Here is a 26,708-nt window from a genome sequence, read left to right on the forward strand (position 1 = left end):
CAGCGGGGCTTGGAGAAAGATGGACAAGAAGTTGCTCAATGGAGGCTGCTCAGAGCTCAGGTAAGGTCAAGACTGAGGACTGATATTGGTTTTGGCAGTTACGTGGAAACATTTGGTGACATTGACAACAACACAATACCATTATATTCTTAACCAGTTATTAGAAAATCAAAATTCAAAGAAACAAGAAATGCAGTGTTCCCAATGTGGACTCAGATTCTATAAGGTTATTTGCAAAACAATCAAGGAAACAGAAAAACCAGAAAAGAAATAAACAGAGAAAGGATTCTAAGTTCTCAACACTTCTTCAAGGTTTTATGTAGACAAATACAAATTTGTCTTTAGGGAAGTTTTATAGAGAAAACAAGAAGTTGCTCTTTTGTACCCTTGAGACTATCAACCTTCACTCTTGCAGATTTCATCTAGTTCTAGGGGTTTAATTTCATCTGTACACTAACATCCCAAATGTATATGCCCAGCCCTGATTTGCCTTCCAGACTTCAGAAGCAAATATCCCACTGATGATCTGGCATCTCCAGGTGTATGTCTAATAGATACATCAAGCTGGATGTGTCCATAAGGATTTTACTCCAAAACCTGTTCCACATCTACTCTCTCCATCCAGCAAATAGCAACTCATTTGTCCAGTTATTTGTGCCAAACCTTGGAGTCATCATTGATTTCTCTCTTCCTCTCACCCTATATCTTATCCATCAAGAAATCCTATCAGTAATACCTCAAATTATATCCAAAATCTATCCTTGTCTCACCACCTACATTTCCACACCGTGTTCCAAGTCACCATCTCTCTCTCCATAGCATCCTAATTTATTTTTCTCCTTCATCCCTTGTCCTCCTTAAAGTATTTCCAACACCCAGAGTGCTCTTGCTTAAGTCCACATCTGGCCATGTCATCCTTGGTTTGAAACCCTCTAGTGGTTTACATCTCACTGAGTAAAAGCCAAAGTGCTCAAGATGACTCATGAGGCCATGCACGATTTGGTCACCATAAGTCTCTGACCTGCCTTAGTTCTCCACCATATCTCACTCCACTGAAGCCACGTGGCTCCCTGCTGCTCCCCCAAACCAAGGTATGCTTCTGCTTTCTGACCTCCTCATGCCTTCCCCTGTGGCCTGGGCTGTGTTTTAGCTGTTTATTAAATGCTGCCTTTCTCATCAGCTTTCCCAATTCACCTTCCCTAAAATTGCACCTCTCTAACTTTCCTTACTTCCCTCCTCCGCTTTCTTTTCCTTTCTAAACATATCACCATCCAAATATTTTATAAATATACTAGAGGCCTGGTGCATGAAATTCATGCATGGGGGGAGGGGGTCCCTCAGCCCGGCCTGTACCCTCTTGCAATCCGGGACCCCCTTGGGGGATGTCCAACTGCTGGTTTAGGCCTGATCCCGCAGGGATCCCTGTGGGATCAGGCCTAAATTGGCAGTCGGACATCCCTCTCGCAATCCAGGACCACTGGCTCCTAACCGCTTGCCTGCCTGCCTTACTGATCAGCCCTAACCACTCTGCCTGCCTGCCTGATTGCCCCTAAATGCTCACCTGCCTGCCTAATAGCCCCTAACTGCCTCTGCCTCACCCCCACCACCAGGCTTAGTCCGGAATGATGCCCGGAAGGTTGTTCAGCTGTCCAGTCTATTATGCTTTTATTATTATAAACTAGAGGCCTGGTGCACAAAATTCGTGCACTGGGGGGGGGGTGTTCCTCAGCCCAGCCTGCGCCCTCTCCAATCTGGGACCCCCTCGGGGGATGTCTGACTGCAGGATTGGGCCTAAACTGGCAGTCGGACATCCCTCTCACAATCCGGGACTGCTGGCTCCTAACCACTCGCCTGCCTGGCTGCCTGATTGCCCCTAACCACTCTGCCTGCCAGCCTGATAGTCCCCTAACTGCTCCCCTGTCAGCCTGATTGACACCTAACTGCTCCCCTGCCAGCTCAATCAGCCCCAACTTCCTTCTCCTGCAGGCCTGGTTGCCCCCAACTGCCCTCCCCTTCTGGCCATCTTGTGACAATGTGGGGGCAGCCATCTTGTGATGACATGGGGGTGGCCATCTTGTGGTGGCCATCTTGTGACAATGTGAGGGTGGCCATCTTGTGACAACATGGGATAGCCATCTTGTGACACGAGGGCATGAGGGTCAATTTGCATATTACTGCTTTATTATATAGGATTTTACTGATTTATATTTTTATTGTTCTTCTTCTTCATTAGGATATAAATTGCACATTGGCAGGTTTTTTTTTTTGTCTTTGTTTTTCTGATGGGTACCTTGCTATGTCCCCAGTATTTAAAAGAGTGATGGACACCTAAGAAAGAAGTCCTCGTTGGATGTCTGGGTTCAGCATTTTGCTCTTACAAGGCCAGTTGATGCAGAATTGAGATACTAGTTGTGAAAACACAGAAATATTTCCTTACTTACTTATGAGGCAATAGCCCCTACCTCAGGAGCTTCCAGTACCCTCCACTGCCCTTCCTTCGACCTCTGCACATCCAGAAACTGCAGGAGTAGTCCCAGCTCACTCGCAGGGGCTGTTGTATTGCTTCTGTCAAATATTTCAGGTGTCATATTTTCTCTCACAAGACACTGCAAACAAGGCTGGCTGATTGCTCTTAGTCTCAGATGGAAAGATTGAAATAAATTCAGAAGGCAAAATTATCTAAAATTTTTTTGAAAGACTGCAGAATTTGTTCTGGACAAGTTGTTCTTAGAATAGTTTACCAAAAATATTGACAATTACCTCTACAGACTATTATGGAAAGTTTGATGATAAAGCATTGGCAAAACCTCCAGTGGAGGTTTCTTATGGTATTTCATAAATGAATCTGGGTTTCTTGACTTCAGTACAGTGCTCTTCCTATTATGTTATGTGGAAGAATATGAGTATTTTATTTTACTTTTTATTGAGACATATCTAACATTAAATTAAAAGTACAACCCTAGCTGAGTAGCTCAGTTGGTTAGAGTGTCTTCCTGTTATGCTAAGGTTGTGGGTTCAATCCCAGCCAGGACATGTACAAGAATGAACCAATGAGTGCATGAATAAGTGGAACAAAAAATTAATGTTTCTCCTTCTCTTCCTCTCTTTCTAAAAAAATCAATAAATAAAAACTTTTTAAATTAAAAACACAGATATTAACTGTTGAATTTGATAATTATACTCACTCATTTAATCACTATCCCAATCAACATAGAAAATATTTCTTCTTCCAAGAAAGTTCCTCTGTACCACTTTCCAATCAAATTCCCATAATCCCAAGCACACACTTGCTGCTTTCCAGATGCAAAGTGGATTATCCTGTTATTGGACTTCCTATAAGTGTAATATGCTGTGTCTACTCTTCTGTGTGTGGTTTCTTTTGCTTAACATATTTTTTTTGAGAATGGGGTAGGGCTTTATTAATTTTTAATTTGCAACAAACTCAAGCTTATAGCTTGTGACATTTTTGAGATTCATTATTATGTTATGTCAATAATTCCTTTCTTGTTATTGTTGAGCTGTTTTCGATGCCTTTTCTTCATTCTTCTGTTGATAGATATTTGGATTGTTTTCTGTTTTTAGAAGTATGAATGTTATTAATGAACATTCTTTTATAAGTGTTCTGTGGACAGTGCTTTTAATTATCTTGGATAAATCCTAGAAGTGGAATTGTCAAGTCACAGAGTAGATGTTCTTTAACTGTTTGTTTTGTTTTATGAATTTACGAAGATATAAATGTACATACAATAAAATGAACCAATTTTAAGTGTAAAATTCAGTATGGTTTGACAGATTGACAGATATGAAACCATCTTCTCAATTAAAATATCATCCCATAAGTTTACCTTATGCTCCTCTACAGTCAATTGACCCCCTCATCACTGTCCCAAGTGACCACTCAGAGCTGTGCACTCTCAGGACGTTATATAAATGGGAGACCATAGTGTATGCTCTTTTACACCTGTCTTCCTCCCTCTGCGTCTGTTTCTGAATTCATCCTTATTGCATGAATAAGTCGTTAATTCTTTTTTATTGCTGATTAGCATTTCATAGTATGGATATAAAATAGTTTACCCACCTAAAATGCTAATGGTCATCAACCTTCTATGAACATTGGTGTATGAGTCTTTCTGTGGCATATGTTTTTATTTCTTTTGGATAGATTCTTAGGAGAATTCCTGGGTCACATGGTAAATATCAGAAACTGCCACCTATTTTCCAAAGTAATTTATCATTTCACACTCTCCCCTGCAATGTATGGGAGGTCTAGTGTCACACCCTCGTCAACACTCAGTGTTGTTAGTCTTTATAATTTTAGCCATAAAGTAAGATTTCATTGTAGTTTTAATTATTTGCATTTCTCTAATGACTAATAAATTTTAGCATGTTTTTCATGTGCTTGTTGGGTATTGATATACTTTCTTTTGTGAAATCTCAGTTCAAGTCTTTTTCTCATTTTTTAATTGGACTATTTTGTCTTCTTTATATTAACGTGTAAGAGTTATTTATAAATTATAGATACATGTCTTTCATCAGATGCATAAACAGTAAATATCTTGTCTGAGTCTGTGGCTTGGCCTGTTCAAATTTTAAGTATGTCTTTTGAGAAATAGAAGTTCTTAATTTTGATGAAGTCCAAGTTATTTCTTTTTTTTTCATGATTAGTGATTTTTGTATCCATTCTATGAACTATTTCCCTACTTCAAGTTATGAAGATTATCTACTCTGTACTTTTCTCTCTATATATATATAATCCATTTAAATATATATATCTATATAGCTAGCCAGTTTTTCTATAATCATTTTTGAAAACACTATGTTTCCCCATAGACTTATGCTCGCACTACTATAAAAATTAATTTACTGCCTATGTTGGAGTCTATTTCTAAACTCTTTTCTGATACTTTGACTTATATATTGATCTTTATGTCAATACAACCCTGGTTTCATTATTATAACTTTATATTAAGCCTTAAAGGCGTGTTGTGTAAGTTATCCAATTTTGTTCTTATTTTTTTAAACAACATCTTGGCTATTCTAAGTACCTTGATTTTCTATGTAACTTTTTATAATTCTCATAGAAATTATAGATGATAACCCTAATGCTGGGAAAATAAAGCCTACACTGACCAAGACAAATGAAGATGTACAGGAATTAACGAAGAATGACAAATGCTGCTGTGGAATTTGTATGGGAGAGATTATCTGGGTCATAAAAACTCAGTCCCAAAGGAACCTTAGTTATCACTTAGTCATTTCACATATGGCAACACTTAAGACTGCTGGCTGGCTTTCATGTGGCCAGCACCTCCATTTCTCCTCATGTCCGTCCTCTGTCCACAGAGCTCCTTCAACCTGCTTGATGCTCACTCTCCTCTTGGCCCCAAGGGTGACTTAGGCCTCACCTTACTGTGAGATAGAACAGAAAAGACAAAGTTCTAAGGGAGAGATGTAAAAATGTGGTAGAAAATAAATTGCATCTGTTCAGATCCATATACAAACTTTTTTTTTCAGACCCCAAATTCCACCACCTAATCATTGTACTGATTCATTCAACAAACACTTTGAGCACCTACTTTGTGTAGGCACTGCTTCAGGCATGTGAGTTATATCCCTGGACAAAACTGACCAAAGTATCTTTCCTCTTGGAGCTCATATTTAGTGGGAGAAACAGAACATCAACAAGAAACACATGCAGAAGTGGAATGTTAGAAGGTGAGGAGTGCTCTAGAGCCGTGGTCGACAAACTGCGGCTCGCGAGCCACATGCGGCTCTTTGGCCCCTTTAATGTGGCTCTTCCACAAAATACCATGGCCTGGGCGAGTCTATTTTGAAGAAGTGGCGTTAGAAGAAGTTTAAGTTTAAAAAATTTGGCTCTCAAAAGAAATTTCAATCGTTGTACTGTTGATATTTGGCTCTGTTGACTAATGAGTTTGCCGACCACTGCTCTAGAGAAAGCAGAGCAGGCAGAGATAGGGAATGTGGGAGGGACATGCAATTAAAACTGATTGAATAGATACTCAAGTACTTGGACACCAATGCCCATAGCTGCCCCTATTCACAACAGTTAAAAGTAAAAGCATCCCAAATGTCTATTAACAGATGAATGGGCAAAGAAATTGTGGTACATACGTACCGTGGAGTATTATTTAACCATTGAAAGGAATGAAGTACTAATACATGTTTCAACATGAATGAACCTAGAAAAGACTATGCTAAATGAAGGAAATCAGATACAAAAGGTTCTTACTGTGTGATCCCATTTATATGGGACTTTCAAAATAGGTAACTCCATAGAAATACAAAGTGGATTGGTGGATGCTAGGGGTTAGGGGAAGAGAGAAGTGGGGGAAGTGGCTGCTAATGGCTGTGGGTTTTATTTGGGACAATGGAAGTGTTTTGGAACCAGGTACTAGTAGAGGTGGGAGTTGCATAGCACCGTGAATCTCCTAATGCCACTGGATTACCTCTTTAAAATGGTTAATTTTATGTGATGTAAATTTTTCACCTCAATAAAAAAAAAATTAGCCAAAAAAGAAAAGAAAATTGTATAACCAGGGTGAGGCTCTGAGAGGACACAATGGGAGCACTGACTCTGAGGAGGTGAGAGGGACGCCTAGTGGGTAACTGGAAGGAGTCGTTCAGACAGAAGAAAGAGCAGGGCAGAGGAGGGATGGGCCGGTGCATTTAAGGGTTGGCAAGGAGGACACGGGGCTGGGGAAGAGGAGTCAGATAGGTCTCAGATCCCAAGGTCATTGGCTGCTGTAGGCTGTGGGGCATTTCCTTTGGGAGAGGTGAAAAGACTTGGGAGGCCATATGATTCGACCTGCATTTTCAGAGTATCTGGACCCTCTGTCTTAGCAAGAGTCTGAAGAGAAGCACCAGTAGAAACAGTGAGATGCTGTTAAAATCCAGGAGAGAGATGAGGGTGGCTCAGACAAGAAAGGTGACAATGGAGGTAGAGGGAGGTAGTGGCAGGTAGGATGTATTTCAAAGGTGAAACCATAGGATTTCCTGACGGATGGCATGTCAGATATGTGAAGAAGAGGAGAGTTGATTGTGTACAGAGTTTAGCCCTGAGCACTGGGAGGATGGAGCGGCATCACTGAGAGAAGAAGGCCTGTGAGAGAAGCTTCCCTCTCTAGGGGCAGGTGGGGAGGCCTGTGGGAGAAGCTGCCCTCTCTAGGGGCAGGCGGGGAGGCCAGTGTGAGAAGCTGCCCTCTTTAGGGGAGGAGTTTAGGTCTGGAGATAGTAAGTCTGTCAACTACAGTTTGTCCTTGAATATATCTCCTAGTTTTTAAAGGAAGGATTGGGTGAGGCCCAATGGAGGATGGAGGGAAAGAACTGGGTGTTGAGTACTCCTAGAATTCAAGGGTAGCAAAGAAAAATAAAAAAATAAGTCCTTGGCCCGAGGTATCTCAGGGATGGAGCTGGGCCCAGAGCCTTCTCCAGAGGCACAGGCCAGGCCCCTGCCACCACACATGGACTCTGCCCGGCGTCATCACAGACTCTGCCCACATCTCATCAGGAAAAAGGCAGAAAGTGGCATCTCAGATGCTTTCCAATGAAATGAAGAAATAGTTCCCCTTACTCTTATGAGAATTGTGTGAGAACCCGACTCACTTAAGTTCATGTATTTAACGTGACAAAAATGTCCTGATTTTTGACATGGTTTACAGTAAGATAAGGCACAGATGGCCAGCTGTGGCATGTGGGACTTTGTTTTTATTTAGCTACAAAACTAGCCAAGACAAATATGGAAGCCTCCCAGGACCTCTTCCATGTCATGAAAAACTTCAGTACCACATTCCAAATGTAAGCAGCCAGCTGTTACTCTGGCAAGAAAAGGTTTTTTGTTTGCTTGTTTTGTCTTTTTGTTTTTTAATGAAAATATCATAATTAGGGACATGTGATATTTCAAAACCATAACCTCCAAATCAGAAAAAATTATGGCCAAATTAGGTTAGGCTAATATTGACAATGAAGAGTGCTGGGAAACCCTACAAAGAGGGAATGTATGTATCAGAAACTAGCAAACGTTGGAGAGTTCTGATTAACTTGGCAGGAATTCAAGGCTGCTCAAATTTGCTTTATTTATTTATTAATAGCTCTTGCCTTTCACATTTTGTCTTGTTAAGTTACTATAAACTACTGTACTGTAGCCCTAGCCAGTTTTGCTCAGTGGATAGAGCATCCATCAGCCTGTGGACCAAAGGGTCCTGGGTTCAATTCCGGTCAAGGACAGGTATCTGGGTTGTAGGCTCCTCTTTGGCCCAGGCCCTGGTCAGGCATGTTCAGGACGCAACCAATCGATGTGTTCCTCTCACATCGATGTTTCTCTCTGTCTCTCCCTCTCTCTTCTGCTCTCCCTAAAAATCAATGGAAAAATATCTTTGGGCGATAATTAACAAAAAATAAACTACAGTACTATAGTTTTGTATTGGATGGTATCATGGTATATAAGGGGCCTAAGGGGAAGCGGGTGAGTTTATTTTGTTTAATATAAGAAGGAAAGACTTACTGCTCCAACCTTGCTCTTTTTCAGTTGATATTAGAAAACAAAACAAAACAAAAACTTGGCCTTGAGGTTCAACAAGCCTGGTTTCAGCCCCAGCCAAAACTGGGGGAACTTGGTCATGTGACTTCACTGGTCTCATCCTTGGGTTTTCCTTTTCATCTGTAAAATTTTAATGATGTTGATGTAAATACCACAGAGTAGTGTACTTTGAATGACAGGACTTACCTGTTGAATGGATGACTGAATTATCCTATCTAATAAAAGAGTAATATGCAAATTGACTGTCACTCCAACACAAAGATGGCTGCCCCCATGTGGTCAAAGATGGCTGTCCCCACGTGGACACAAGATGGCCACCACAAGATGGCCAGCAGAGGAGGGCAGTTGTGAGGGATCAGGCCATCAGGGGAGGGCAGTTGTGAGCAATCAGGCCAGCAGGGGAGGGCAGTTGGGAGGGACCAGGCTGGCAGAGGAGGGAAGTTGGAGGTGACTGGGCCTGCAGGGAAGGGCAGTTGGGGGGGGGACCCAGGCCTGCAGGGGAGAGCAGTTTGGGGGGGGGGACCAGGGCTGCAGGGGAAGGCAGTTAGGGGCAATCAGACTGGCAGGGGAGCATTTAGGCATCAATCAGGCTGGCAGGGGAGTGGTTAGGGGGTGATCAGGCTGGCAGGCAGAAGCAGTTAGGGGAAATCAGGAAGGCAGGCAGGTGAGCAGTTGGGAGCCAGCAGTCCTGGATTGTGAGAGGGATGTCTGACTGCCCGTTTAGGCCCAATCCTACCGGGATCAGGCCTAAATGGGCAGTCAGACATCCCTTGAGAGGTCCCAGATTGGAGAGGGTGCAGGCTGGACTGAGGGACACACACCCCCGTGCATGAATTTCATGCACTGGGCCTCTAGTTTTATAATAATAGGCTTTATTAAATGTTTCTGTAAGATTTCATGTTTATTATGTTAAAATAGAGGCCCGATGCATGAAGATTCATGCAAGAATAGGCCTTCCTTCCCCTGGCTGCTGGCACCAGGTTCCCTCTGGCACCCAGGACCCAGGCCTTCGCTCTGGCTGCCGCCTCCTGCCTTCACTCTGGGGCTGGGAGCCACCTCCCACCTTCGCTCTGGGCTGGCTGCTGCCATCTTTGTCACGTTAATTTGCATATTCCCTTCTTATTGGCTGTGGGTGTTGCCATATTTGTCACAAAGTGACAGTCAATTTGCATGTTCCATCTTTATTAGATAGGATTCTAACTGAAACTCATTTTAAACTAAGAAACCTAATTTAAAACTAAAAAAGCAATGTAAATGTGGCCTGGTTTAATGAATAAATGCCTGAATAACATTTTTGAAAAGATGTTTTAGGATACAAAATATAAGTCCATATTCAAGTACAAGAACATTCAGGATTGTATTATTTTATTTAGCAAAACATTATGTAGAGCTCATGGTTTCCCAGACATTGTCCCAAGCTCACCTGCTCCTGATTCTGTGGCCTCATGGCCAAAACTCATATGATCTTTGATAATAAGAAAGAAACCGGACTCAACCAGTCTGAGGCCACCTGCCCCTGCTTGAGCCAAACCCTATGAGACAGGGTTGAATCCTATCTGAGCGTTTATTCCAGTCCTGCCGGCAGCATGGGGAGCAGCAGGTCACCCTGGAAATTCTGCTCTGACCCCCTCGCCAGCTGCTGGTTACACACAGGAGGGGAGACAGCTACGAGCAGCACCAGTGTCACAGGGAAAGGGGAGGAGGAGTCCGCAGTCGGCCTTCGGGAGCTCAGAGTCCGATAACAAGGTGGCTAATCTTCTGTGATGTTACACACAGCTCAGCCCGCACCTGCGCCCCGAGGATGGTCAGTGTCCTGAGAAAAACTCCCAGAGGGAGTCAGGGTCCCGGCACAGCCACCAAATGAAAGCGTGTCCTGCCCTTGGTCTGTTCTCTGAGTCATGGACCCATCGAGGCATCTTATCTTTTCACAGCCTCGTTTCATCCTCCAGTGTCCCAGGGTCTGTGAGAAAACTTCTCATCTATCGTTAGTGAGGTGAGTAATTCTCCAACAACTGTGGCTCTCTTCCTATTAGTGCCCCTCCACAGGATCAAGAACTTTGAAAACTAACTTGAGATTAACAATGAGTGGACCTAATTCCCCAAATTTATGCCAGGCATCTCATCTTCGGTCTTCCAGTAGTGACAAGACTGTTTTCCGTCCGAGCACATGACTGGGCCCAAAATCTGGTCAGCTCTGTGCAGGTTGGTGGGGCTGGGCTGTGAGGGCAAGGCGGTGGTTCACTCCGGAGCCCGTGTGGACTCCCCTGGGCAGCGCCTCCGCTCCTCGCCTTCCTTACCTGGTGGCACTAGGACTCGTGATTAGGCACCTCGCCTTTGGAGCCAGCCTGCTTGGGTTCAAGCTCTGGCTCTACCCCTTCGAGGTGTGTGACTTGGACAGTGGCTTAGCCACTCTGTGCCTGAGCGTCCTTCTCTGTAAATTGTGATAACTAATAATAGCATCTGCCTTGTTGGGTGAGAATGGAGTCACTACATTTGAGTCACTTAGAACTGTATCTGGCATAGAGAGAGTTCTAGGAAAAGCTTAGCTGTTGTCATTCTTAATAATATTGTGCTGGTCTGGAATTAGTTCCCGAATCCTTCTGGGAAGTGATGAGTTCAAAATTAAATTGCATTTACTCAAGTAGAGTCATACCAGCTATGCAGAGCTAACATCTGATTCACAGGAGCCCAAGAATTATGTCTTCCTGCCATGCCCTTGAGGTGGCCTTCTTACTCACAGCCTCCCTCTAGTTCCCTGAGCTCCTTAGAGAAACCTTCTTTTTTTCCATCAGAACTGACAGCCCAGCAGGGACATTTTTAAATCTCAGGAGCTGGAAGCTGTTTTTGGATGAGATTGCATCACATTCTGAACCATAAACAGAACATTTCCAGGCTCTCTTCAGGGCCTGCTTGCTTCTCACGGCTTGTCTTGGGTTGCTTTTGAAACTCTCATCTGCCCCCAATGGCTGCGCCAGCAGCATCCAGGACTCTGGAAGGACTGTTTTGAGGCCCCAGCATTTCAAGTTTATTCGGAACCCAAAGGGTAATAATGCCAGGGTGATGAATGGCAAGCACTTTCTAGTTTGAGAACCTGATGCAAAAATAGAGGGAGGTAATTTGATGACTTCCTCCCTGAAGGAATGTTGTCCTTAGGCTTAAATATTTGTGTACCAAGGTTAGGAATTCCTGGTACATGATGCACCAGCATTTTTGAATGTCATGAATTTTGGCCCAAAATCAATGTTGAGGGTGGGTGGAGTGGTGGGTGGGTGGTGCTGGCTTGAGGATGTCTGAGCAGCTCCCTTGGAATAAGAGCGCCGGCACGTAAGGAGCTGCAGGGAGCAGCGCAGAGCGGCGGTCCTGAGCTGTCTGTCCTCCAGTGGGTGAGCATCAATTACTTACCTAAAGCTTGTGTTGAAAGCTTTTCTACTAATTTAATAAAAAGTATCAATAACCTATGTTTAGAGAAAGTGTGCTTTCTTAAAAGTTGTGTTTATTCTTATATTTGTCAAATTCTATATTGGTTCCATCCCTCCCCTGACTTTTAAAGAAAAAGGATGTAGTTAAGTGATTCTTTTGCTGCAGGAAACAAGGAGAGTGTGTAATTGTTTCCCACGGACTTTCAAGTGCCTTTAGAAAGCCTCCGTGAGTCCTGGGGACGAGCAGGGATGAACCTTGGAGGGTCGGTGCAGTGTCCGGGCAGCTATTGGGGTAACGCTTAACCCTCACTCTCCCACACACCTGAGTGGTGTTGAGGACTGTTTGCGTGTGCCTGAGTGTGGCCACGCTGTGCATGCAGCTGCCAGCCTGTACAGATGGTTGTAATTTTATATTAGCATGGATAATATTGTGCTTTCCAGGGTCTGTCAAATTTTATGGTTTTAATTTCTTCAATAATATAAGTTCATTTTCTTTTCTTTTAATTTAGCTTCTTTCAGTCCATTGTCATCAGACAGTGAAATAGTGTGGCCATTGCGAGGCCATTCTCCGGGTCCAAGGTCCGGGCACAGCGGCAGCGACGCGCTCCTGAAACCGCTGTTTCCAATGTTTCTGCACAGAAACACCTGGTGTGGACCGTTCCCTGGGTGTAATTACGCAAGTAAAAGTCATGGGTGTAAATATTTTACAAGTGGTTTTGTATGATTTTTTTTCAGTGGAGAGACTGACAACTCTTTCCAGTGATAAATCCTAGGCGCACCGTCAGCCTCCTGGGAGACCTTTACCTCATATGCCAGGGATTCAACTTGAATCATCTCAACCATCAGTGGCCAACGCCGCTCTAGCTGATAAACCAAGAATGCGACTTCGGGTCCTGGTGATTGTAACAGTCCTTACACATTTCACAACAGCTTCAATTAGTACGTATTGCTTTGCAACTGTAACTTAAAATGTTCAAGAACATTTGCCTTGTTTTAAGCTGCTTGCTTACAGTCATTCCAGTTAAATTGTAACCTGGAAATTTATTTATGCTCCACAGTCATCTTCATTACAAACCCACGAACATGGGTTCCACATAGATATAGCATCATTTTAGCTTTAATGTTCAAATATGCCGCAGCTTGCCAGGCGCCTGCACGGGCAGGCACGGTACGCGTCCTCCGATTGGCAGCCTGCTTTGTACAGTGGACATGCCTCTCCCATGGGAGCAGCTTGGGGGACTTAGCTCCAAACTGACTCTCCAATCTCTGGTACCCTTCAGAGCATTTCATAAAAGATCTTAATCACTTATTTCTTCTTTCTCAGTTTAACATCACAAAGTGTGGCCCATTGCTCAATCCTAGAGGGGGATGTCCTAGAGGATAAGAATTGAAATCGTTATATGGTCATTTTAGAGTCATTTCATATTTTTAATCTGCAGGGAAATCATCCGTGGGTATGGAAAATGAGGCTCTAATTGTGAGATGTCCTAGACAAGGAAGATCTCGATACCCTGTGGATTGGTATTACTCAGAAACCAACCAAAGTGTCACCACCCAGAAAGGAAACCGTGTATTCGCTGAAGGGGAACGTCTTAAGCTTCTCCCAGCCAAAGCTGAGGACTCTGGAGTTTACACTTGCATTCTCAGAGGGTAGTGCCAGTCATCCTGATCGCTAGGCTCGCTCTCTTTCCTTTCAGAGATGATGGCCTGGGTGCCCTCACTCTCCTTCTCTTTATAGACTTTTCTGGTACCATTGACTTTGCAAACTGATTTGAGTAAAAGAGTGCCTCTAGGAACACCCTTAGACTGGGGTGCAGGTGGTTCTGATGTGAAACTGCAGGGATTAATTTTTAGCCCAGTCTTTTCAGTTAGGAAAAACCTTGTTTTTCTAGTGACCAAGAAAACTGAGACCAGCTGCTCACTTCTGCTGGAAGTGAGAGTACATCAGCACAGCAAACAGTAAGCGAGGCAGCGGGCACCGGGGCCTGAGGGCGGCCCAGGAGGCACCACCAGTGCCTGACATCTGAGCGGGGACCGAGGAGGGATGTGAGATTGTGCGCCTACAAATTATTCTTCCTACAGACAGACTGCTGCATGTTTTGATTGTGTGCCTGTATTTGGTACAGACAAAATGTCAGAGGAACTTCACTGAAAGGCAGGACGTGTATGGTTAGGGTGCCTAGGTCCTGAGGGCAGACAAGTTTCAATTTCAGATTCATCTCTGTCACTAGTCAGCTGGATGCTTGCAGGTTGCTTCTCTGTTCCTCAGTTTCCTCATCTGTGATCTATATAAATAATATAAACCAGATTTGGGTAAAATTATTTCATAATGCTAAGTAACTTTTTTAAATTGTTGGACTTATTTTAATAGTTCTACCTTCAATAAGACTGGACATGTGAATGTCACCATATATAAAAAACAACCAGGCTGCAAAATTCCAGATGACCTGATATATTCAACAACCACTGGATCAGAAAAAAATTCCAAAATATATTGTCCTACCATTGACCTCTACAATTGGACAGCACCTGTTGAGTGGTTTAAGGTAAAGGAAATTTGGGGAAAATAAATGAAAATTACACAAAATAGATGAAAGTTAGGCTTATTGAGAGTGGAATGGCATTTTGTATTTCAGGATTGTAAACTTCTTCAAGGATCAAGGTACTACGCACAAAAGACTTATTTGCTGATTGACAATGCAACTAGCAAGGATGCGGGTGATTATACATGCAAATTTATGCACCATGAAAACGGAGTCAGTTACACTGTGACAGCAACCAGATCGTTCGCCTTCCACAGTAAGCGACAGAACTCAGCAGATGCAACATCTGCCGGAGGTCGGGGCAGGTGGCCCTGCGTGTGGGCTCCTGCGCCGCCCGCCGCCTGCTGCCCCCCAGGCGGCCCGCTCTCCCGTCACCACGAAGACTCAGACTTACGGAGGGAGACGGTGCCGCTCACCGAGGTCACCCGTGCTGCCCTTTTTACTTAGTTGTCAAAGATAATGTGATCGAATGCTAACTTAACGTTTTTGACCGCGGCACAACTATTTGAAGAGCAAGATTAACATTTCTTCCCCAACTTGCTGTCAAAGAGTCTGTAGGTAGAAAAAAGCCTAGCTCGTCTCTAATCTAACTCACTGCACTCAGGTCGAGTGCGCAGCTTTCAACAGACACCTGGGTGTTGCCAAGTGGCCTTCAGCCTGGTTTGCAATGCCTTCCACATCGTCCAAGGCCTCAAGTAGGTCACTTAATTATACATTGTTCCCACTTTATTGTAAACTCCACAAAAGCCCATCCAGGGGAAAGGTGTCACAACCAAGAGTGTCACGTGGACAAAGGTGTCTCCTCGGCCGGGCTTGGCGTGGGCGTGGAGGAAGCAGGCCTGTGCGTCAGGCTCACCGCGGAACCGCAGGCTCCTGACCACGGGCCTCGGTGGCGGCCGTCTGGGGCCCGCAGTCCGCGGGGCGCCAGGCCCCCGGGGAGGCCCCAGCAGAATCGGGGCTCCCGCGTTGATCATTCCCACGGGCCTTCTGAACTCTCCTTCCCCAAAGTGTCCTTTTCTGACAATTGTTAGGTCGTACGATTAATTAATGGGTTGGTCTAGTATTCGTGTAATGAGATAAAAGAGAATAGAAAATACCAAAGAGCATAATCACCAGTAAGGGAAAATACTATTTTATTTTAAAGTTTTGTTTCTTTGTGTCTGTGCGTATTTGCTGCCATTGTCGTCAGAAATTTTGAGAAACATCGCTATGAAAAAGGATAGAAATTTGAAATATATGTTTTATATTGATGACCATCCAAAAGCTGTTCTAACAGTATATTCTCTTCTTGTCTTTGATTTAAGATGAAAATGGCTTTTCATTGTTTCCAGTAATAATAGCACCTCCACAAAATGCAACCCAGGAAGTGCAAATCGGTAAGAACCCTCCCCCTGTCCCCCCCCCAGGAGGGTCCGCACTGTGCCGTGTCCTGAGGGTTACATGAGGCGCAGGGCCCTGCCTGGGCTCTGGCTAAGAGTGGGGACACGTGGTCACAGCCGTGCACGGCATCTACTCCTGTGTGGACTGTGTAGCTCCTGCGCCGCTGTCACTTCTGCCCAGGGTGGAGACTCTTCCCCCTTTACGCTTGTGGGTACTTAGGCTCAGAGGGGCCAATGGCGTGCCGGAGGGTGTGAATAGTCAGTGATAGGCCAGAACCCAGACTTTCCCACTCGACTCGCCGTCTCCACCTTTCCTGGTCCCCCCAGAGGTGGGAGATGCAAACAAGGTTTTGCATGTGAATGGCCCGCCCGACTGGTCCTCACCCACATCCTGGCTCATCTGCAGCCATCCCCCCACGGCCACCCATGGCTGTGACACGGACATGGGCATTTCTACCTCCGTGCCTGCTTCTGCCCATTGTTTCGCTTCTCACCTCTCAACACGAAGCTCAAAGGCACGCCTCTGCGAAGACCCTTGCCTCCCCGCGCTCGTGGACGGCAGGAGCACAGCTGTCAGGGAGCCCAGGGCCTCCGTTTACCCGTGCAGCAGGCGGCCTCGCCCTGCAGGACTTCTCCTGCTTGCATCCCATGTCGCTGCAACCTCTCTAGAGAACGCCTTGTGTGCTCATTGCTTGTTTATACCCTGTTCCCCGTGGAGAGATGCTGAGCTCCTTTTCTCTCCAGACACCTAATTCTAGAGGCAGGAGCCGGGAAGGGGGCTGGATGCCCATCCCCAGGCCCTCTCGGGAGGCAGCCCTGGGCCCTGCGGGGAGGCAGCCTGGCCTCAGGTCTGAGGGAGGCAGCCTGGCCTCAGGTCTGAGGGAGGAAGTCTCATGTCAAAGGATCGGAAGGAGAGGGCTCTTGGACGATGAAATACTGGGATGGTAGCCAGGTCAGGTAAAGCAGTGTTACTCGCCTGGAGCGAGATGAATAGAATTCAAAAGGAAGAGAAATACATGCGGGAGAGCAGTTAAAAGGAAAATCCAGTTTACCGTGAAGGAATACGCCATTATAACTAACGTGGGATTGAAGCTGGAGTCATTTGTCTCTTGAGCTTCCTCATTCGGTGAGAGTGGGAAGGGGCTGAGCTTCCAGCCTTCTTGTGAGTGACATAAAGATCGCGGCAGGGCAGCGCAGACAGGGAGGGTGGGGAGAGTCATCAACCGTGTTTTCACATTAAATAAATACTATTTGCAGCATTTAATTTTACTGGTGAATTTCTTCTCCTGCAGGGAAAGCAGTGAACATCACTTGCTCCGCTTGCTTTGGGAAAGGCTCACAGCTCCTGGCCGCCGTCCTGTGGCAGGTCAATAGAATCAATGTGGGGAAGTTGGGTGAAGCAAGAATTTGGGAGGAGCAAGAGCAAAATCAAAGGTATTTTCATATTGAAGTCAAAACACCCCCTTGGCCTCCCACACAATTGCAATTGAAAAATAGCATTGAAGGTAACCAGTCGCCTTCTCAGTTCCAGCAACGCGCTGGCCTGCCTGAGCTCCGTTCTGAGAATAGCAGATGTGAGAGAAGAGGATTTGTTGCTGAAGTTCCAATGTCTGGCCCTGAATTTCCACGGCTTGAAAAGGCACTCGCTAAGACTCAGGAGGAAAGAGCCAAGTAAGGGGTGTTTCTGAGACACTGGTCACGAGCCTGTTGCACCAGCTGTGAGCTCCAGGGCCCACAGGACAGCGCCGGGCCTCCCAGCAAACGCGCTTCTCCTCTTGAGCACATGACCCTGCAGTCAGGCCACTTCCCAATGTGTCTGGCAGCCTCTCCACCGCTTTACTTCCTTCTTCTACCTCTCCCTTCCCCGGCCCTCTTCTGCCTCCCCCCTCCTCCCTCTGCTCTGGCCCCCATTCCCCTGTTGGTTCCACACCAGCGGCTTCCTTGGGCCTCCTGCTTCCAGCCTCCCCAGCCCTCTCTGCCCCACTGTGTGTGAAAGAAGACAGCAATCTGTGAACATGTTCTTTGTTACCTTTTATAACATGTCATAAACATTGTCCCTTTTATAATGTATTTTTTTGTCATAAAAAACACACATTTTGTTAGTGGAGCTGGCAATGTGAATGAAATAGTGAAGTACTTAATTTCTGTTCGTTCCAGTAAGAAAATCGTATTCCTATGCATTGCTTATGTTGCCATTTTAGGAATGTTCTCTGGTAACTGGGGCTGGAACTGCTTTCATGTTACATGTACCTGGTGTTTTGTTCCTTCTAGTTTCTCTGTATTGGGTACCTTTCACCTGTTTTTCTTCAAATCAACGTGGTTATGTTCTATCTCAACAGCTGTGTAAATTAAACAAAAATCGATGCATTGTTGTACTGTCTTGACCAATTCCTTTATTTCTCATCCTATATAATAAAGAAGAAATATGCTAATTGACCCTCACACCCTAACACAAGATGGCCATCCCCATGTGGTCAAAGATGGCTGCCACAAGATGGCTGGCAGGGGAGGGCAGTTGGGGGTGATCAGGCATACAGGAGAGGGCAGTTGGGGGTGACCAGGCCAGCAGGGGAGGGCAGTTGGGGAGGAACCAGGACTGCAGGAGACGGCAGTTGGCGGGGGGGGGGGGGGGGGAACCAGGCCAGCAGGGGAGGGCAATTGGCTGGGGGGGGAACCAGGCTGGCAGGGGAGGGCAGTTAGGGGTGACTGGGCCTGTAGGGGAGGGCAGTTGGGGACAACCAGGCTGGCAGGGGAGGGCAGTTGGGGGAAACTGGGCCAGAAGTGGAGGGTAGTTGGGGGTAATTGGGCTGGCAGGGGAGCGGTTAGGGGGTGATCAGGCTGGCAGGCAGGTGAGTGGTTGGGAGCCAGCAGTCCTAGATTGTGAGAGGGACGGGCCTAAACCAGCAGTCGGACATCCCCTGAGGGGTCCCAGATTGGAGAGGGTGCAGGCTGGGCTCAGGGACACCCCCCCCCCCTCAATGCACAAATTTTGTGCACTGAGCCTCTAGTCATAGAATAAAAGAAATTACAGCATTGTCTTTAATTTTTTAAAAAACTTAAAAGGCCTGTATTCCCATATTATTAAATATTATTCAACTAGAGGCCCGGTGCATGAAATTTGTACATGGGGGAGGTGTGTCCCTCAGCCCAGCCTGCACCCTCTCCAATCTGGGACCCCTCAAGGGATGTCCGACTGCCCTTTTAGGCCCGATCCTACCTGGTAGTTGCAAAATATGGTAGTTAGCAGTTCCAAAGGGGGAAGTAAACCTGAAACAGCCACCAATACCATTAATGGTCACAGCTCTTATGTTCAGTTTGCACATACCTGTCGCAAGTCCTTGAAGATGGGGACCATTAATGGTAGATGGGGACCATCATGCATATGTATTTTGTGGGGACCATCATGCATATGTATTTTGTGGGGCAATGAGTGCAGGATACAGTTCAGTGATGGCTAAATAATGTTCACCATAAGAGAGGTAAGGGGTCTGTGTGGGACCTAGAGCCCAGAGCTTTGACTTCTCCACCAGGGAGCTTTAGAGGCTTAAATGGCTCTTGCTTCTTCCCGACTCCTCCAGGCCACCAACACTAGATTCAGAAATCTCCAAGACCTGTTGACGCTTTCTCCTTAATGCCCCAACACTGGGCTTGTCCACTCCTTTCTCATTATTGCACGAGTTCGAGCCCTCCTCACCTCTTACTCCAAGCTGCAGAAACTTCCTGCCCACTCTACTCTGAGTTTCTTTCCATAGAAACAAGCCTTCCACTGCCATCAAATTAATCCTGCTTGAAAGTCACATTCATTGTTAACACATCACTCAACACTCTTCATTGGCTCCCATGACCTTCAGAATAAAGGCGAAACGCCTTAGCTGTAGTCTCGATTCTTATCATACCTTCATTCCCCAAATTGGATTACTCCAGTTCCTCAGAAAACATACTCCCATCCCTGCCCTGGAGCTCGCAGCATTGTCTCTTGCCAGGAGCAATACAGTTCTTTTTGCAGCAATCTCAATCTCACCTTCTTCAGGGCCCCTCCTGCAGGAAGTCTTCATTCCCAGTCCAGCATGGAGTGCGCACTCCTTCTAAAACCTCTGATAGTTAAAATCCGGCTTTTATCTCCTACCTTAGTTACATTTAAGTGTCTCTATGCCTCGTATGCTTGTTTTCACAATAATAATGTTTGTCCTCCCGTATCTTTTGAATAGTTGATCGTCAGAGCACCTACTACATGCTTGCTGGATTTGGCATATTGTTAATGCTAATTAACATCATGATGATAATGCTGAAAGTGTTCTGGATTGAGGTTATTCTTCTCTGGAGGGACATAGCAAGGCCTTACAAAGCTAGGAACGGTAAGTGGCAAGTTTCGAGTTCTTCAAAAGAAAAGGTACCATAATGGCTCTTTGTTACTTGTCTTTTACTCTCTTATGGCTATGCTACAAAACCCAGCTTTCCTTTTGATTAGCAGCATGTACTTCACACACCTTTCTGAGTCCACTCAGAAGCCATTCTTCATCCTGCCTGTCGCTCCTTATGGTTCTAAGATGCAACTTAACAATTCAGACTTTTCCTACTAAAGCCCCAGTAACAGGCTCTGCCCAAAGCCCAGAAAGGTTTACACATTTTGAAAAATATTTTGGAATTTAAACCTTAACTAAATTGCTCCTGTTCCCAGACGTGCAGAGGTCAGACAGGTCCACCGGCGCTCAGGGGTCCTGCTGCACGGTCTGACCAAGGTCTGGAGCACGCACAGGAAAGAAGACAGCTCTGCCTCTGATGTGAACTGGGCTTCAGCTCGTCCACAGGGTCCACTCCACGCGGGCTACTTGTTGGATCTGTGGGAAATTCAGTTCCCTTAAACATTTTTACTCCCTTTAGCAATTCTACTTCCCCAGGGAAGCATCAGGCAAACAAAAGATAAGCTCGAGATCTTACAACACAGCGTACCTTATCCAGGACTATACATACTTGTTAATAGAGTATTGATTAAATGTGACAATATGGTTGGAACTAAACTGCCAACCTCTTGCCGGTTCTCTCTCATTCAGTCTGAACAGTAAAAAGGAGAACTTTGGAATTAAGATTGATTTTCTGATGACATTTGTGGCAGTATACTGTTGTCATCTCTAGATTCTACAATATTTTGGGGTGTTGGATACATTCATCAATAACCATAAAACTTGCTGGTGAATACTAATTTCTTAGAATCATATAATAAAATTGTATTTTTCGCTCTCATTTTCAGATGGAAAGATCTATGATGCTTATGTTATCTATCCACGGACCCACAAAGATAGTCCGGAGGGGAACTGCTCTGTGGAGTACTTTGTTCACCAGATTCTGCCTGATGTTCTTGAAAATAAATGTGGCTATAACTTATGCATTTATGGGCGAGATCTGCTACCTGGAGAAGGTAACACTATCAACATACATCTAGGACAGGAACGCACTTCCTCAGAAGGCTCAGGGATGGGTGGTCTCAATCTTGCGGTGGATACAGACTTAGGGTCATTATTCCAGGCCTAACAACCGGTGATTTTAACTATTTCTCCAGAGGAAGGAGATGTTTTTTCTTGCTTCCTCCTGCCCCTCGGTCAGGGAGGCACTGGCACATGTCCTGCCCCCTGGGTGATGCTGCCAGGGTAGCTGCCCTTCTCTCTGCTGGAGCAGAGCTCCTGTCGCCGGCCTTTACACTCCTTGGCTGCTTTCTCATAGCTGCTTCCTTCCTCACACACTGGAGGGTGCAATTGCTCCCTGATATTGCCAGTTTTGGGGGTCTGCCCCGCCTCTCATTGATTTCCCTGGTTCTGCCCACACAAACTCTCTTTCATCAGTCCTTCTGAGTGTGCCGTGTTTTCTGTTAGGATCCTGACTGGCCCAAGGTCTCTGTCTGGCTCTATTTAACATTCCCTTCCTTATTTCAGACCCAGTAAATTGGCAGTCTCTCAGCCACCATTCTCGGGAATATGTGGAGTGCTTTTGCCCCTGGCTGGGTTTTCTTAACCATGCATCACATTTGCAGTGAGAACTGGGTTTAATGTTTATCTAAGCCCACCCAGATGTGGATCTGTCTTCCTAAAGATTTTTCTAGTCTGGATCACATCCATTTCTAAAAAAGGGAGCATGGGGCTGAAGTGGATCCTGGACTTCCTAGAGACTTTAGTCATCCAGAGGAACAAGGGCTCCCGAGTTTGCACTCTTTTTTTCTTTTGACCCTCACCAGAGGATATGTTTCCATTGATTTTTTTTTTTTTTGAGAGAGAGAAACATCGATGTGAGAGAGAAACATTGACCTCCCATATATGCCCCGACTGGGCATAGCATCTGCAACCTAGGCATGTGCCCTGATTGGCATGGAACCGGCAGCCTTGTTGTCAGGGTTGATACTCCAACCAACTGCACCACCCGGCCAGACCTGAGTTTGCACTCCTTAATATGAGAGTTAAAATTCTAATCTCTTTCAAAACATGAAAACGAATGTTCTAGAAAGATACAATGTAGTTAATGAGCCTGGATTCTTAGGACTGACCTACCTGGGGGAGAGGAGGGCGGGGTGATGGAGCCGCCGTGAAAGGGGCTCTCCATCCGGTACAGGACCTTTTCCCAATAGGTGAACTGATGGTGTCAGAATCTCACACCAGAGGATAACATTTTTTAGGTTCAGAACATTTATGACGAAAGCATTAGACTTAAAAACGCAGATCAGGCACTCTTCTCCCTGTCTTTCCTTACTAGACGTGGCCACGGCGGTGGAGACCAACATCCGACAGAGCCGGCGGCACATTTTCATCCTGACGCCGGAGGCGGCGCACAGCGAGGAGCTGGCCTACGAGCAGGAGGTGGCGCTGCACAGCGCCCTGGTCCAGGGCGACTCCAAGGCCATTCTCATCGAGGTGCCGGCTCCCGGCGGGCCCGGCGGCCTGCAGCTCGCGGGGCTCCCGGGGTCCCTCCAGCACCTGGTGGAGGTTCAGGGCACCATCAAGTGGAGGGAGGACCACGTGGCCAACAAGCGGTCCCTGAATTCCAGGTTCTGGAAGCGCGTGAGGTACCACATGCCGGTGCCCAGCAAACCTCCGGGGAAGACCTCCCACTCGGCTCCCGAATGGCCGCAGCACTAGGCCGGCCGGCCGGGTCCACGCCGCAGCCCGCAGCGGGGGCAGGGCCGAGAGGAGGAAGGGCGAGGGTGCTCAGCCTCAGCTTTCCCTAGAAACCCCACCTCCCTTCTCCTGATCTGGGTGGTTACAAGTGCTTCCAAAGGTTATCCTCCCCCCTCTCTCCACCCCGCCTCGCCCCTCTCTCCTTTGCTGGTCTTTCTCCAGCCTGGCCTGGGGTCTTTTCACTGTGCCCTCCCTCCTTCTGTTTGCCCTCGCCTTAGTCCTCGTCATTTCCTACATTTGAACATCAAACTGAGTTTTAGAGTTAAATTTTTATATAAGCTGGAAGAACACTCAGATTCCCTTGTGCAGAATGTTGTTAGTAAACCTTGTTCCCACATGCCAGAATTGATTATATTTTATTTGATCGAAGCTTAGTTTTATCATTTCATCATTGCCTAATGTGTTGGAGTATCTTACCCAATTGCCATTATAATCAAACTAGTAGCCCTGTGAACGAATCCGTGTGCCAGTAGCTCACTGCCGCCCTCCAGTAGCTCTCTGCTCACGGCCCTGCCCTCCGCGTAGCTCCTCCCCCACCACCCCTCATAGCTTGCTGCCCTGCCCCCTCCTGTAGCTCTCCACCGCCCACTTGTAGCTCGCTGCCCCACCCTCCTGCTGATCCGTGATCTGGTCATTACACGGTCAGTCGTTATGCTTCATGGCGTAACGACCATTTGCATAGTACATCTTTATTATATAGGATTCTTTTCAGTTCTAAAATTTCTTTCATAGTCCTAGCTGGTTTGTCTCAGTGGATAGAGCGTAGGCCTGTGGACTGAAGGGTCCTCAGTTCGATTCCAGTCAAGGGCACATGCCCAGGTTGTGGGCTCAATCCCCAGTAGGGGGCATGCAGGAAGCAACCAATCAATGATTCTCTCTCATCATTGATGTTTCTATCTCTCTCTCACCCTCTCCCTTCTTCTCTGAAATCAATAAAAATATCCTATCTAATAAAAGAGTAATATGCAAATTAACCATCACTCCGCTACAAAGATGGCGGCGCCCATAGTGCCAGGGCGGGAAGCTGGCATCGTCGCCCTGGTGACGACGTGGTGACGATGCTAGCAGCCCACACCCAGGCTGCAGAGGGAGGCAGGGCTGCCGACAGGACACTGGGCCGCTGTGCCGGGGGCGAGCTCTGAGCCGCCGCCGCGCAGCTTGGGACACGCCAAGCGGACAGACACCCAGCAGACAGAACGCGGGCCGCTGGGCCAGGGGCAAGCTCTGAGCCACTGCTGCACGGCTTGGGACATGCCAAGTGGACAGATGCCCAGCAGACAGAATGTGGGCCGCTGGGCTGGGGGCGTGCCCCCGGCGGCCCCCGCAGTGCGGCTTGGGGCATGCCCCCAGCCCAGTGGACAGAAGCCCTGTGGACACAATGCAGGGGGTCCTCTGCGCATGAGCTACAGAGGAAACACATTTTCTGACTGCTCATTGGCTAAGCTCCCTGTAGGCTGCCTCTCACAGTGTTCTTGGTAACTTGGGTGATAAGAATCCAAGAAGGTGATGTAGGGTTTCTCCACCTCACTCCTGGAGGAAAAACTAAGGTCCGCTGCTGGAAGGGCTAAGAAATGTCATATGCTGCCCTAGTGGTTTGGCCTAGTGGATAGAGCCTCGGCCTGCTGACCGCAGGGTCCGGGTTCGATTCTGATCAAGGGCATGTACCCAGGTTGCAGACTCCTCCCTGGCCAGGGCCCAGGTCAGGGCTCATGCAGGAGGCAACCAATCAAAGTGTTCCTCTGACATTAATGTTTCTCTCTGTCTTTCCCTCTCTCTTCCAAGCTCTCTAAAAATGAATGGAAACATATCCTCAGGTGAGGATAAAAAAGAAAGAAATAAAAGAAATGTCATATCCTATGAGAGATACATCTTGAAAATGCCTAAAGAAAGTTGTCATTTTTTCTTGGTGAAGGGACTGAAGTCCATGTTGATGAAAACACCTGGCAGCTGTGGCAGTGGCAGCAGCAGCAGAGTGATGGGGTTCCCCTGATCAGCCCGGTCACCTCCCACAGAGGGAGGCCAGACTGCAGCTTAGGCCCACTCCCCGTCAGTAGGAAATCCCCTGAGGGCTCCCAGTCTGCGAGAGGGGGCAGGCTTGGCTGAGGGACCCCCCCCTCCCCCCAGTGCACGAATTTCGTGCACTGGGCCTCTAGTATTAAATAAATAAATATAATTTCTTTCATATATTGCTATGTCTATAGAAATATTGTCTATAGAAATATACAACAGTAAGTATAAAAGAAGAAAATAAATAAAAATAATTCATAGCTCTATCATCCTAAAATTATGTATTTGCTTTTGAATTCATACTTAAACATACCATTTATATAGCTAAGATTACATAGTGTATAGTTTTTATATTTTTTCAACTTCACATCATGATCAAAGTACTTGACATGTCATTTAAATTTTAACATTTTAAAATATTCATAGTGTTCCATCTCATGGTTGTGCTATAGTTGTTGTGTTTAAATATGTAACTTGTGTCCAATATAAATAGCCATCATTACAATAATTCTGCAATGACCATAGCAGTATATCTTATACCTTCCAATTAAAAAAGACCTTTTAATTTAAGAAACTCTACTTGTAGCATTTCTGTGACATCAGCAGGCCCGAAACCCAGGCAGCGTGCCCGCGGCTGGGAAGCCTGCCAGGGCGCAGGTTTGGCGAGGGATGGTGCTTCTGCCGGCAGTGGAGCTGCTTAGTGAAGGGTATGAGTTTTATTTAGCTGCACCTCCCCCCCCCCAATAAAAAACAAACAAACAGGCACTGCCGTTCTGCCAGCAAGTGCAGTCTTGAACTTGCTGCATTGAGCCCTTGCAGAATCTCACCCGAAAAGAAACCCTATTTCTGGAAAGTCGCCAAGAAGAGCTCTAGCTACCCATCCCTCTAGATACCCTATAGCTGCCCATCCCTCTAGGTACCCTATAGCTGCCCATCCCTCTAGGTACCCTATAGCTACCCATCCCTCTAGGTACCCTATAGCTACCCATCCCTCTAGATACCCTATAGCTACCCATCCCTCTAGATACCCTATAGCTACCCATCCCTCTAGGTACCCCTATAGCTACCCATTCCTCTAGGTACCCTATAGCTACCCATCCCTCTAGGTACCCTATAGCTACCCATCCCTCTAGGTACCCTATAGCTACCCATCCCTCTAGGTACCCTGTAACCTAAATCTGTACTCCTTGGATTAAGGTTGCCAGATAAAGTGAAAGTTGAATTCAGATAATGAAATATCATCTGAAATTGATTTGAAATTAAAATTTACTTGGGCATCTGGTATCTTTATTTCTTAAATCTTCTTACCCTACTCTGTAGATTATTGTACTTTTATGTGGTGACTTCTGTGTGTGTTTTTTAATTATTAAAAAATTAGCCAGTGAAAAGGATGTGTATAATTGATTAACATCACAGAATTTGGAATCAACCAGTCAACCTCTGTTACCTGCCAGCTGTGTAACCATGAGCAAGTGAACTTCTCTAAAATCATGAACAAGTTAGGTAAATGAGAATAATCATACCGAACCCCTTTGCATTTCTGTACTAATCAAATGAAAAGAGAAGTATTAGCATTTGGACTAGAGTAAGAATTCATAAGTGGCAGCTGTGGTGAGGACACTTCCCTGTGCTTCTTGCAAAGT

General features: G+C 46.1%; 1 protein-coding gene across 1 annotated transcript; it reads left to right on the forward strand.

The window, feature by feature from the left end:
* The first annotated feature begins 11,818 nt into the window (after positions 1-11,818).
* Positions 11,819-24,055, forward strand: IL1RL1 (interleukin 1 receptor like 1). Its single transcript, XM_079791662.1, has 11 exons — positions 11,819-11,940; positions 12,712-12,915; positions 13,416-13,626; positions 14,348-14,522; positions 14,613-14,775; positions 15,824-15,895; positions 17,191-17,332; positions 17,424-17,569; positions 20,107-20,253; positions 21,147-21,314; positions 22,637-24,055. Exons 2-11 carry the CDS (start codon positions 12,786-12,788, stop codon positions 23,017-23,019), a joined length of 1,737 nt encoding a protein of 578 aa, XP_079647788.1. The 5' UTR covers positions 11,819-11,940; positions 12,712-12,785; the 3' UTR covers positions 23,020-24,055.
* Positions 24,056-26,708: the final 2,653 nt, after the last annotated feature.

Source organism: Cnephaeus nilssonii, assembly GCF_951640355.1.
Source record: "Cnephaeus nilssonii genome assembly, chromosome: 15".
Taxonomy (NCBI): Eukaryota; Metazoa; Chordata; class Mammalia; order Chiroptera; family Vespertilionidae; genus Cnephaeus; species Cnephaeus nilssonii.